At 42.4% G+C, this 14270-nt stretch overlaps 1 protein-coding gene across 2 annotated transcripts in view; it reads right to left on the reverse strand.

The window, feature by feature from the left end:
- hip1 (huntingtin interacting protein 1) overlaps nucleotides 1–14270 on the reverse strand; it is a 45658-nt gene that overhangs the window by 23758 nt on the left and 7630 nt on the right. The window contains exons 1-3 of one of the 2 annotated variants that reach the window (XM_084559304.1): nucleotides 12724–13138; nucleotides 1418–1481; nucleotides 153–295 (exon numbers count right to left, since the gene is read on the reverse strand). In XM_084559304.1, the coding sequence (XP_084415430.1) occupies nucleotides 153–295; nucleotides 1418–1481; nucleotides 12724–12741 (225 nt within the window). In that variant the 5' untranslated portion in view covers nucleotides 12742–13138. Of the gene's footprint in view, nucleotides 1–152; nucleotides 296–1417; nucleotides 1482–12723; nucleotides 13139–14270 lie in introns of those variants that run through there. The other variant, XM_084559303.1, reaches the window with a different exon arrangement.

The raw sequence follows: 14270 nt of genomic DNA on the forward strand, positions 1-14270 counted from the left end.
GACAACGGTGGAAACAGAGACGAGAGACCAAACAGAGGGACAGCTTTTAGAAAATCATCAGGTACAGGAAACGAAACGTACACACAGTAGGCTTAAACTGAAGAGCAAAACGAGAGACAAGGCTGCTGATCTGAGTGGAAACGGTTACGTACGTTCGGGTGTCCGTCTCGCAGTAGCTTGTGGAAGACGTGGCAGAACTTCCAGCAGAGCACCGCGTTGCTGGAGAGAGGGAGCCGGTTGACCGCCGCCCAGAAAGTGTGGGCGCCTTTCTCATGATGGGTCCCCAAGATGCAAGGTGACAGGGACAGTCAAGGATCACCGGGATACAGCGAATGGCATTTCTTGTCTAGTGTTTGTCTGGCTGGTGACTGATGCTGCAAACTGATCATCATGCTTTCTTTTGTCTTCTCCTGCTATTCTTCTTTAGCCTTTTTCAACACAGTCTGGTTATATTGTTTTGTTTTCACTAGGCCAATCAAAGTTAATGATTAGAACGTGCTGACGCACATTCATACGCACATCGTTTGTCCATTTTTTGACACATGATTAACGCGTGCATGTTCTGTTATCATGACCATTGGCATGACCTGTAGTTTTGGGAAATCAGGGAGGGATGATTTTAGTTAGCAAGGGACTATGTCGAGTCTCAAATACTCCTTGCTGGCCCAACATGCCACTCCCCCTCGCTAAAGGCACACCACGCTGGAGAGTTTGCAGTGCAGATGCAACATATCCTCTGAGGTTATGTTGCATCAGGTTATTCTGGAGAATATTCTGGATGTCATTTGTCATGTTGTACTGATGCACTAATAAAACATCCTGCATATTATCATAATGTTAGCATATTTGTCCACTCCTATGTTGATAAGTATTGGAAACATTAAAAAAAAAACATCCCTTTCAGGTACATTTAGACCACATTAGAATGAGGCCAGATAAAAGGTTGTGGTGAATCATGCAAATTAAATTGGAAAATATTTTAAGTTCATTGACAGCCCTCATCTTTACAAACCTTTACTAATCTGTCTCTACGTGTAGATAATGACAGCTTAATCATGTGGAAAAGCCCAACCAGCCAAAATATATAAAAATAAATCTTTTTTAAAAACTCAAATCCCTCAAATAATACCATCCTTTCTGCAGAATTTGTTGTTATGTTCTTTTAAGTGTGTTTGATGAAACAGAAGTGGAAGAGAACTCCTCAATGCCTTTGCATTTTCATTTCACTCATGACTAAATCAGTTCTGCAGCAGGATCACGTGCAGAATATAAGGAAGGATACACTAAGTTTGTTGTTTTGCACTAGCGTAACCCTCCAGCCAAGGAGGAATGATTCTACACACACACACAGAAATTAACGCGCTTCTTTTCCTCTCTCACGCACACATACACACACACACAGACAATATGAGGATATTCCTGGCATGCTTCTCTTTGACAGCGACCTCCTGTGTGTTGATGGCCTTATTGATGCTGACAGCCTGCAGAGAGAAGGAGAGGAAGGGCAGAGGAGAACAGAGGACAGAAACAATGAACTCAAATCAGCCCACAGGTTTTTACTCACAGCTCAAATGTCAAGGGTTTCATTTTAAAAAGTGGCATCTTTCCACCTATCTGACGTTTTTTTTTTTTTTCTTCCCCCAGCCACCTGGGGAATGAGAAGCAGCAAAGTTTTTCGAAAAAGGGTGAATGACCTATTTTCAACAGAGTTAGTATTCAAGGCAGCAGCTGAGAGGCCTGTGCTCCTCTCTGCTTCTGAGGAGCTATACAGCCTCACAGGCAAACGGCTGCCTCATGAAACAACACATCTGCTGTCACATTCACATCTCTCTTTACACGTCTGGACTGCAGACCGAGGTGGCTCTTAAATTACAGAGAAGTGAGGGAGCATTTACCTTCATCTAAGAGGGAAGGGGGACAAAGTGATTTCTCTTCTAATGCTCCCACAAAGAAAAAATCCTGTTTTTGGTTCTCAGGTCCAAGCCAGAAGCCGGCATTCACATTTCCAATGAGCTACTCTTAGGTAAACTCAATTAACGTTAGGACGGTAAGCATACAGACTTAATGAGATGGCACTGACAACGGCACACATGTGGATGAGCAGGGGAGTCTGCTGTGAAACGTACCGAGGAATGTTGGCCAGGGTGAAACTGAACCCCCTCCAACTCCAGATCAAATTAAAGCTTCATCCAGCCAGTAGAACAGAAAAAACGAGAGAAGTGTCCTGACTTTTGAGTTACAGTTTACAGCAAATACAGTTTGACATTAGTCAGGACTGTTACAAAGTTGCTGCGATAGTGATTGTTGTTAACAGGTTGACATGCTACCACCAGTAGTTCTGATGGGAGTGTTAACTGCAGATTTGGCAGTGTTGACGATGATTCCCCTTAGTAGGAAATGGTGACAACTGACGGTGAAGTTTCTTATTTGATAAAGGAAAAATGTCTGAAAAACGTATTTATCACAAAATAAGCAGAGCCTACAGCCATGCTAGCAGCTTATTGGAACTCATAATTTCGTGTACACAAAATATTTGGTGTTTCAGCAGTAACATCGACCATGATTTGTGTCAATTGAGATATTTCATCCTGGATCAGAGTGGTAAACAGACTGACTGACAGAAATTAAGATCCATAGATCCATGACACTGGCATAGCTAAAAGCCTTCTACTTCTGAGATAAACTTTCTTTATGTCCTCTCAAGTTTACGTTGGACAGCCAAACAGGGAAAGCTGTAAAATGAAACAAATATGAATACGAGCCCACAAATCGTTTCTACTATAAGTTCCTGTCTTGCACTGAGAGTTTAAGCCATTTCAGATGGACTTCAAAACAGGGTGATCTGGAGCAGCATCTGGCCCACGTATCACATTGCACACAAGAGGAAAATCAAACCAAGACAATCATACATCTGAACCGCAGACTCAAACAGAGCCTGAAATGCCAACGTTCAGTAAATATAGCCCAACATGCATTCTGTCACAATTGTTCGCATGTTATCATGAAGTGTAGCTGCTGGGGTCAGCAGTGGACGGGAGGCCTGTTTCATAATCTCACTTCCCACAGACGTCCTGCTCCTCCTCTTCCAGTATGTGAGCCGTCAGGACTGGAAGTTGACCGTGTGGAATAACAGGAGGAGGAGCTGGTTAGGAGAAGGAGTGGTGTGGGGAATGAAGGACAGAGGAGGAACAATCTGGGAGCAATGGATGTGGTTAGTCTCTCTAGAATGACACAAGCAAACACACCACACTGCAACCAGGTCACGTAGATTATTTTGAAAATTAAACGTTCAGAGACTAAATCCAGAAGATAGTTTCTTTCTAACCATAATCTACTAAAATGCACAGCCTGCAATGAACAACTAAGTGCAGATTGGACAAAAAATCTGGTTCATAATTCAGCTCCTGTCTTGTCAAAACAATAGCAGACAATAGACTGCATCCTCATCACCAGCTCCAAGAAGCAGGCAAACACAAGTGTTGTGTTCACAACAATTTAATTTGAGTGACATTCAAGTTGAGTCACAGGATTCAGAGGGAGTGTGAGGACAAGAAGAATTCAGGACCTGACTGGCATTTTACACCAATCAGCGCCAACATTAAAACCATTGACAGGAGAAGTAAATAACATCGACCATTCTGTGACAATTCAATGTTCTGCTGGGAAACTTTTGGACCTGGTATTCATGTGGATGTTACTTAGACATGTAGCACCCACCTAGACCAGACCAGGCACCCCCACCCCATAGCAATGACACTCCTTGATGGCAGCAGCCATCCCCAGCAGGATGCAGCCTGACACAGACACACACACAAAAACGCTTTAGAACAACTCAAAAAAAACAGCAAAAGGTGTTGACCTGGCCTCCAAATTCACTAGACCCTAGGCCTTAGACCCTAGACCCTGATCCACAGAGGCCTCTCCTCTCAACCCATAGGCCCCAAAAGGCCCCCACTAACAACATTCTGTTGTCAGACACCATTATGCCTGCTCAGTATGCATATCTGACTCTGTATTTCACAATCCTGCCAGTGACAAAAAGCTGCGATGTAAAGATAATGACTGACCAACATGGATGACGTTCATTAAATATGAGCAGAGCAACTACCAGTCCAACACCTGTCCTGTTGCATCAGCAGACTGGTGCTGTATGTGTGCGAGTACCGTAAAGGTCAAGCTGTGGGCTTTATAAAGTCTTATTTAGGTTCTGCAGAGGAGGGCAGGACTAGGACTGTGGTACAACCTGCAGTCATTTCCTCAGTTTGAGACCACAAGTGAAAGGTCACAGAGTTAAATTTGGGCATACTCTATTGAGTAATTACACTTCTTGTTTACTAAAGGGTTTCTCAGCAGATAGCACAAACTCAAAGGTAGACCGATTACTAAGCATATTTTTAATTAACTATTTGGACTGCATGCAACTGTTAACCTCTGTTTAAATGGAATTTTGGCTGCTTTCCAGAAACCATCAGACTCATAAATCTATACACTGATTCTTATTCTGAATACACTTTTTACAGTATGTGGTGCTAGATTTAGTTGGGCAGCTACTGCTTATCAGAAGTCAAGTCACTATAGGAACAGGCTAAGCTTATATATAAAAAAAGAAAAAGATAATAAAAGCTAGGTATTCTAGATTTCCCTTTCCCTAGCTACATTTTATAAGTTCTCAGAAGGGATGCCAAAGTGTTCTCAGGCCAGACAACATATGCAATTCCTCCATCAAATTCTGGGTCTACCCTGGGGTCTTCTTCCAGCTGGCCGTGCGTCCAGGAGATATCCTCACTAGATCCTGAACCACCTCAACTGCCCTTTTTTTTGTTGAGTTTCCCAAGCACAAAAAGCTATTTTCTTTTGTAGACCAGCATTTCCTTCACCCATAAACACTGCATATTTTAGAGTTAGTTCCTGTTATGATTAGGTTATGTTGTCACTCTTGGTATTGTTACTGGTGTAGAAGCCAACATTTAGCAAGATGCAGTTGCAGACATAAAGAAAGAACATAATTTAACAAACCCGCATCATTTCCAACAGCATATAATGCTCAAATTACAATTCAATCTAATTCAAGGTATAGGTTGGCCAAAACATTTTATTTAAACTGGGGCCACATCTGGCTTGCATTAGTAAATTAGGGAAGTGACTTTTTTTTGTCATTTCCTGTCACTGTCTCTGGTCGTTAATGTGCAGTGAAGATGACACACAGGCCTTTTAGCTGTAACATCATCTGGTGTCCAATGTTAATGTCACCTTTGGGCCACAAGATCAATGTCGTCATTTGGTTTTTTTTCATCAGTTCAGTTCGTTTTGCTTCCCCTTTGTCTCCCCATCACTCACACAAACAAAAATCAAGGGATGATTGAGAAACCGCCAGTGCAACTGGTTCCCACATGAGGATGACCCAATTAGTCCACAGTGAGACTTTGTACTTTGTGTTTCGGTTGAATGAGAGTGCCAGCTGCCGAGGACTCCTGGCATTGGCCGAGGAGTCTTGCTGGCATCAATAAATCAATGGCCTGTTAGCGGCCGCGCAGACCAGCTGATGAAGTCAGACAATGAGAAATTAAATCAGAGGTGAGAAGAGAGTGATTATGAGGATGAAGAGCAAAGATCAGCCTCGAGGGGGGACTCCTGTTAAGATTAGTTAATATGGACAGGTCCTACGTCACTGCGTCCACAGGAGGTTAAACTCAGCTATCTTCTTTTGCCCTTCCTTTTTCAACCACTATAATAAGGGTTCAATCAATTACCCGTCAGCATAAAAAACCCCTTTGCTACTCAGTATCAACAGAAACATCTTTTTTTCCAAAGCTTTGCTCTAGGACAAAGTGTTATTGATACAGTGTTGAAAGCATGTTAAGTTGGGCCTGGCAAGCCCCAATCAGCCTTTCTGTAGAAAGCACAGCATTGATATGCTGATAGTAGCCTGGCTGTGTCCACTGAAGGGCCAGCGCACACAGAGAAAGAAAGGAAGCATCTTCTGCCTGCTAAATGAAACAGCCTTCACTCATTGACTCATTTCCCCATCCTCTGCCTCCCTTCTGAGCAACTTCTCTGACCAGTCCACAAGAGCATGTGACTAACAAAAGCTAGCAAAATTCAATTTTTCACATCAATCCTGGAGACATGTCCCATCATCACTGCATGATGCTAGGATGAAAAAAGACAGAGCTGTTGGGTATTTTTTTCTCTTTAACGTCCAGATTAGTGACGAAACCAACCCGTAGTCAGTAGCATTCAATCATGGGAAAATGACAGTGGTAAACCTCAGCAGGGCCAAATGAAAAGGGACAAGAACATTCGGAAACACTTGTTCTCCCTGGATTTTAATTCTCATGGCTGAGGATAAGGTGTCCTCACATAACCCTGATGATTTAGTATGGGAGTGAAGCGATTAATCTTAGTTACAGTACTATGATTATCTGGCTCCAGTCATTTAGGTGTAGCAAGCGGAGGACAGAGATGAGAGCACTCATGACAGACTGCAGTCCTTTTAGCTTCACACATGTGTCTAATTATCTCTTGGTAAGTCCAAACCCTGGTCTCAAGACCTTCATTGGGAGTAATTTCTGCATCTTAGTATCTGTAATGGCATCAAGTGTACACATTAGACACATTAAACTCTCTGTATCTGGTGAGATTATATGGTTAGGGAGTTATAGAGGCAGTTTTATGATGTACAGTAAGTATTTAATGGTCAGAGATACGGTACTTGATCCTAATGTTTTTGTAATATTTCCTTCCCTAGATCCATCTTCGCAAGATAAAATGATTAAACAACCGCAGGCAATTAATCATTTCAGGGATTTGTCAAGCTCCAGTTCTTCAAATATAATTATCTGTAACAGTTTGCTGTTTTTTGTTAGTATAGATAACTGCATATTCACTACCTTTGGGTGGAATTTAGGACTTTATATGACTATGACAGACATCACCCAAATTATTAAAGCATTTGTCAATGAAAGTCAGAAATGTTAACATTAACATAGGTTAAGATGCAGCTATGTCAATGAGTCCATGTCCTTATCCAGACTGCTTAAAAAGGTCATGAATATTTCACTGATCCATTTCTGTTAAAACATAGCAATCAAGAGACATGCACAAGGATTTTTTAATCCCAGATTAAAGAATCCCTAAATTAATGAATAATGACAATATACACATGTTGTTAACCTTATTTGGACAATGGGAACTACAGTTGCAAAGCCTATGTCCCAGGCATAATATTGCACAAATATTTACTACTACCACTACACATTGCATAAAGTGTAGTAGTATGGGAGGGAAATGACATTATTTAAATCTAGAGGGTATAACCTGTCTAACATGTGTGCCCTTTCTGAAGCCATTATAAACCCAGATTCCATTTTGTCTTGATGGAGTCAACTCTTGACTATCAGAAGGTAGATCTACACGCCAAAGTTTTTGCATGGTTTCTAATTAAATGTTGTTCCTCAGCACTGCAATGCGAGTGTGGTGATCTCGCCCTTCTTATCAAAACTCATCAAAACCAACAGGGCTCAGAAACACTGAGCCTTTTCTCTATTTCACAGTTGTATCTGACGCCATCTGTCAATAAATAACTCCAATTCCACATTCCCCGAGCAACAGAGAGGACATGAAACCACTTTTTACACATTTACTTGAGCAAAAAAGGATGGTTCATCATGGAGGCGGGTGCTGCTGCCAAGACATGTCGAGCTACTGTAAATAGGTAAACAGTGATGGGATGGCGGGATGAAGGAAACCAGGAATTATTCACTCTTATTCAATGTGGCAGCACTGTAATGCTGAGGTGCAGTGGGGGTGGCATGGTCACTGTGGCTGACGCTCTGGGGCGGAGGTGCTGGAGAAATAGGGGGGGCGCAGGCACTCAGTCAGGCTTCCTGTCTTGGCACACCCTGCACTGCCCATTTCCTGCCTGCCGAAAAATACCCAGCTCCACCTCCCCCTTCAGCTAAAAATCTTGCTCAGTCAAGCCAAACAGGCAGCGGCTGAGACCAAACACTCTGCCCAGCCCGCTCACATTTCCTGCCAGACTCTTCCAGGTGTCTTTGTGTGAATACACACAGCCCTCTGCATTGAGAAGCAGGAATATTGATAATTAAAGGCATTCTCGGTGAGACAAATGGAAATGGATAAACTAAAGAAATGAGTCTGGACCACCTATCAGATAATTCAATCTAAAGACAACAACTTATGTCATATGCCTATTTACACATCCAGTTCACACAGAATAACATTTATTAGCATTTATTTGGAGCTGGGCTCCTGATCAACTAACCTATAAAGTATATTCACTCTCTGTTTACATCTGCACCAACTGAGAAATCGATATGTATTTTGAGCTGATAAATGTTCACAAGCTAGATGCCAACTATGGCTGTCTGGTGTTTGGTATACAAAGCTGGAGTCCTCCACCCCATAATGTTATACTGGGATAACTTCGGTCAATTCATTATGCTGAAGATCTGCCAGGCCAATCAAATTTAATTTGTGCTACAAAATGGCTGCCATCGCAGAAGCCATTGACACATTTGTCGCTCAGCATGTGTTACCAGAACATTCCTCTGGTTGGTTTTTGGACTACCCAATGGCGCCCCATAATGAAATCTAAATGTTGTGTTACCAGACAAACATCCAGAATGTTTGGAGCTGAGTAGAAGACATTTGTTTTCTGAAATAGCTACCTCTACAAACAGTGCTAATAGGAGCTGTGATAGAGAACCAAAAGTGTGAAGTTGTGGGCTGAAAAATAAAAACTAAAAGAGCTATGTGTCTATCCTATTGGAATTGTGAATATACATCCTCAAATAACATGTTGAGCCTTTAATGTCAGTGTTTCTTGTGTACTTAGTATTTGGGTAAAGCAAGATTATCTGACTAAAAATATGCACCTATTGAAATTAATACAACTCCGACTATAAATAAACATGCTGAAACTGAAAGCTAGCCTTACAATTTTAGACACATTTTAGACAAACACATACACACCCTTCCTCCCCACCAATCACAACGGTATGAAATGGCACTTTTTACAAATGCATTGAAAAATCTGATAATAACTGGAAAAGCGTTTTGGGCCCAAACATTTTTCCAAGCGCAGCTCCACCCAATTCAGAAGGTCACTCTTGTGAACAGAGCCTTCTATGTTGCTTATTTAAGGACCGTTTTACGTGTTGCATCTGACACGAACATCCGCTCTCATGCAACATTCATTCCATGTCTCCTAAAAACTAGTCTGGTGGTGGAAAAAGGTGTTTGTAGAGTGATATTTATCCTGTATGCCTGCATGTATACGCAGGGAAAATTCTCAGAAATCATGTTATACAGGCCTCACTGGAGGAGTTTGCATTCTGATCTCAATCACAATTATCAGACCTGTGCACTGAATCGGGGTTGCAATACATAATTCTATACTTAGTTGACGGTGAAACCGCACATTAGCCTAATCACAACGGTCTGGAAGGCCTTCGGTCACGTACAAACCTCTCAGACTGTAACTGGAAGCTTGTTTTCCACAGAATGCACAGAGCATCTTCTGTCCCATTAATAAGAGAGCGTTTGGTGATGCAGATAAGCCCAGTGGGACGAAGCCGTCTCTTAAGAGCCCATTAAAAAAGCATGACAACATGGAGCTTCAGGATGTTAGGAGCGTGCGACCTCAGAGCACCAGGCTTCTGTTGCTGAGGGCAGAGGTGGAGGGCAGCAGCTGGCAGAAGACACACACAGACATATGCTGAAGGCAGGGCTCCAGGATAATTAAACTATCATGCCTACACCCCCATGGCAGGTTTATGAGCCTCTCCTAACAGGATGGCTTTCTGCAGCTTTGTGTGAAGGAACTTCAGCTCTGAAGCTCAACTTCCTGAACGGCCAGTGATGTCATGAAGACCCATTATAAAAGAAACATCTGTGCAGCTCAGCCCACTTGCTCACAACTCACCAATACTGAAAACACTAACACATCAGAGAGTTGGTGTGTGTGTGTGTGTGTGAGGGTGTGTTCTCCAAGAGGCCTTGATGATGGCTTATGAAGCAATCCGACACCAATTAAACAGTAAATCTCTTGCAGCAAATAGACTGTTGTCAGTGTTGTTTATGGACAAAAGTCTGTTGACTGGCAAATGTGTGCTCAGTGTGTTAAATTTGTAACAGAAATCGTTTGATGCGTGTCTCCATGGGGACATTCCTGTAGTTATGTGAAGACAAAAATGGGAATGTTATTACAGAATGAAACACACACACAGGCACAGATGGTGGCACCAGATAAACTACCTCTGCTCCTTGCTTACCCATGTCTAATCAATAATGGTAAAGGTGTACAGTATTAGTTTCATTTTTAGCCTGGAAGCCAGACCAAATTCCCCGCCCATATTTTTTTGTGGTCTGGAGTCGCACTGTTGAGAACTGATTATGCGACGGTAAAGATCTACCAAGCCAATGAAATCCTTTCGGTGGGCTTTAAGTGGTGATGGACAGACGAGTAACAGCAATGTATTCATCCACGTCATCTAAATGCAGATGAGTTGAATTCGTTTACAACACAACGGCTCTGATTGGTTGTAGGACTATCCAATTACTTGTAGAAGTATTTCTTTCCTTTGCTCATTGTGTGGTTTTCAAATCAACAGGGCTGTGATGACTACCTGACTATGCGATACGTATCATGATACAGGGGTTACATCTAATTTTAGGAAAAACGGTCCTAGTGTTAAGAACATACGAGCATATTCATATTCAAATGCATCAACCCTGTAACATCCAAAATCGTCGCGCTACTTTTTGTGCCATCTGAGTGTTGACACAGTAACACATATTTAAGTGTATCTGTATGTTTTTTTTCGTACCTCAATAGATGCAAAAATGGAAACAAGTTTTGCCATAACAAAACTACCAAAACATCCAATGCAGCTTCAAAATTGTTGCCAAATGATAAATTATTTCAGCTTTCGTCAATTTGCCAATTTAATATTTAAATCTCTATGCTATTATAAATTTAAATACCATTTAGATGTCTACATTTGAGCTTAGGTCACAACTCCAATAAGGATAAATAGCATAGCTGGACTCTTGGACACTCTTGTGAACACCCTGTTCTTGAAGCATTTACAGAGACCACATAGAAAATGAGATGCTCAACGCTACAGCGGTAAGACATAATAATCATGTCAACATTTCAGCATCATGTGTTGCTACACAATGATTGCATTCCTCGGTAAGTATTCATCTCTACTTTGCATCACCAAATCCACTGCACTGAGGGAATGTACAGTACAGTCTGGAGTCTGTTTTCATACCACTGCATGGCAAAGTAGCCAAAACAGAGTGGCAGGACAAAGAAATCATGTGGAACAGCCTTGGGGAGTTCCGTTACACACACAATACCAAACAGTTTCTCACCAACATCTACGGGTTTGTCTGAAAAGTGCAATTGAATGGAGATCCACTAGAAGAGATTTCCATCGCTACACCTACGCCGTGTCTGCTCTATGTGCCCCGACTGACTTCACGTGGGCAGTTTGATTTCACAGCTGAGAGTGCTTTTCCTCTTACAGTTATCAAAAGGCTGTCTGCGGTGCGTCTTTATCAATGTGTACCATTTCATTTATTGATCCCTCGAGTATTGCCTCTACAAACTTCCCTCTGGCTGAGGATTACCGGAAGAAAAGAGGACTCCGGGCTTTCATCGTCCACCCTCCCCCACACCTATACAAGGCTTGAAAGTACACCCATCCATCCATGCCGGCAGTAAAAGGCCGGTGTTGTTGCTCTGGCTTGCGTGCACCTGCTCCAGCACACTTAGCCTGCCTGTTAGCCTCCTCTATGGCATCATTCACAGGAACTCTGAGCCACAGGAAGATAAATGCACTTAATTAGACAAATTTGTTCAAATGTGGATAACAAATCATCCCGCTTAAAATTCACACCAACACAGGGTTATATATACAAAGACTAATCTAGCTTAAGGTTTGCCTCTGACGAACTTCAATGCCTCTGTAATTGACATTCAGGGCGCATTTGCTGAACGTTTTCCACTAACCTGTGGCTGTAAATTAACAGACCTTGACAGGAGGCATTTGTGTGTGTTTATACACATTTAAAGCTCCAAAATGAATTTCCTGTATGCAGTATAGGATGATTTTAATTGAATAAAGCTGAATCCTAAAGAGAACATTAAGAAAGCATGTTAACATGGAGCTTCATGGTGTTTGGAGAGTGGGACCTCAGAGCACTGGGCTTCTTTTGCTGAGGGCACATTTAAAGCTGTAGAATGAATGCAGAGTCCCCAGTTACAGGAGGATTTAAGTTGCAGGTTTATTAGACACGCATACTGAAGGCTATGAGAAAATAAGTTTGTTCATTTTGATCACCTCCACCAAATGTGGCCGTTTGAGCAGGGGCCGACCCCCTTTCAAGGACCCCGTGCCTCATCTCGGAAACCGCTGGAATAACCACTGGAATGACTGGCTGCCTTTAAGACCGTCATGCCTTCTTCTCCACAACAAAACCCAAACTTCCCACGACCACGTTGAGCTACATAATCTCCTCACAACAAGTCCCAGCTTGCACAGAGCCTAACTTGCGGTGTAGTCGCCCTGATGTGTGAAGCAGGACTTCTTGGATACCACCCCCACCTCCATTTAAAAAAAAAGATTAAAAAACACGCAAACCCACGGTGATCGTTTTTCCCGTTTAAATAAAGAAATTCTCTGAACTTACAATTTTACTCAGATCCATGGTCGTCTCCCTAAAAGCGGCGAGCGAGGATCCCTCGGAGCCGACCAGGAAGACCCGCTGGATGTATCCTAACGCCGAGTAATTAGTAACGGGAAAGAGATTGAGGCAACAAATGCATTTGGGAGGAGGAGGGGAGGTGGAGCGGGCCGTTAGCTCAACATGTGTCCCGATTTGGTATTAAAACGCTCCTCTATCCCTGCTTCCTTCCTTCCTTCCGCGTCCCTTCTGCTTTCTATCCGAGCCCTACGTGCTCCCTGATCGGCAAGGACTTCCAGCATCCGACTCCAGAGAAGCCGAAGCAGTGTGGGAGGAACAACGCGCAGACTACCGCTGATCCCAGCCGCTCATGTTACGTTAAAACCAGCCCTGCTGCTAGTGCGGATCAGCCCACCACCGATAGTGGGCTACCTTTAGTTTGCAAATAGCCCGCTCTCTTGTTAGACAATGGTAGCATGGAGCCCGCAGAGTGGGATGGCTCAAACCCGGTGGTTCCCAAACTGGGGTCCGGGGACCTCCGGGGGGTCCTCCAAGAGGGGGGTGGGGGTGAAAGGAGAGTCCAGGAAATGCTTGAACAGCTTCCACTGTTGATCCATCCAGTTGTTAGTCCTCCTGTGGTTATAAATGATCACCTGATCTCAACAATAAACAAGGCCTCAAATCATCTTAGTCCTCTGAGGATGCTGCACAATAAAAACTACGCAAAATGCAATCATAACAACAAATGTCTGCCGTAGAAAATTCTTCTATACAAACATCACATATAGTGTCTAGTATTTCCATGTCTTTGTATAGCAATGAGGCCAGTTTCAGATTCATTTTTTAGGTTTTATTTTTATTCTGACTGCAGTGATGTTGGTGTGTATAAAGAGAAACTTTCAGAGATGAGAAAAGCTCAGCTGTGGAAGCTGAGCAATTCTGGGTACCTAACGCCCCCATCTGGTTTCTCTGAGACTGCCATATCTGCTGTGTTAGTGTCAGCCTGCTGGATAAAGTAAGAACATTATGTTTTAGCAGGAAAAACATTTAAAAATGTGAAAATAATTCAATCAGTTAATTCACAAGTGATTACACTAGAACTGAACAAATCCACTGATAATATCATTAATTAAAGCTGTGTTTCTATCTCTGCTATGACAAACCAAAATGTGAACTTGTGAATACATAAAATGGATGTATAAAAACTAGTTTTAAAACTGTTGAGTTGACATATATCAACTTGTTTGATTATTCGTAATCAGAATTGTAAGATAGTAATAAAATACCACAAAAAGACACTTATTTTATTGAGTGATGTAATGTTGGAATGATTGGAAAAATGTATTCCCTACATTATCTGTGAACCTATAGGGCCACAAGGGGCCAATCTCAGCTGGCACTGGACGAAAAGTGGGGTACACCATGGAAAGGGTGCCAGTCTATCACAGGGCAACACATTAGACTGCAATCGTGAAAATTCATATGAACACATCCTCAGGTCAAAACTACAAGAAAGTTGGCAATTCAGGTCTACGACTTGCTTATATGCAGAA

Source organism: Chelon labrosus (assembly GCF_963514085.1).
Source record: "Chelon labrosus genome assembly, chromosome: 13".
Lineage (NCBI taxonomy): Eukaryota > Metazoa > Chordata > Actinopteri > Mugiliformes > Mugilidae > Chelon > Chelon labrosus.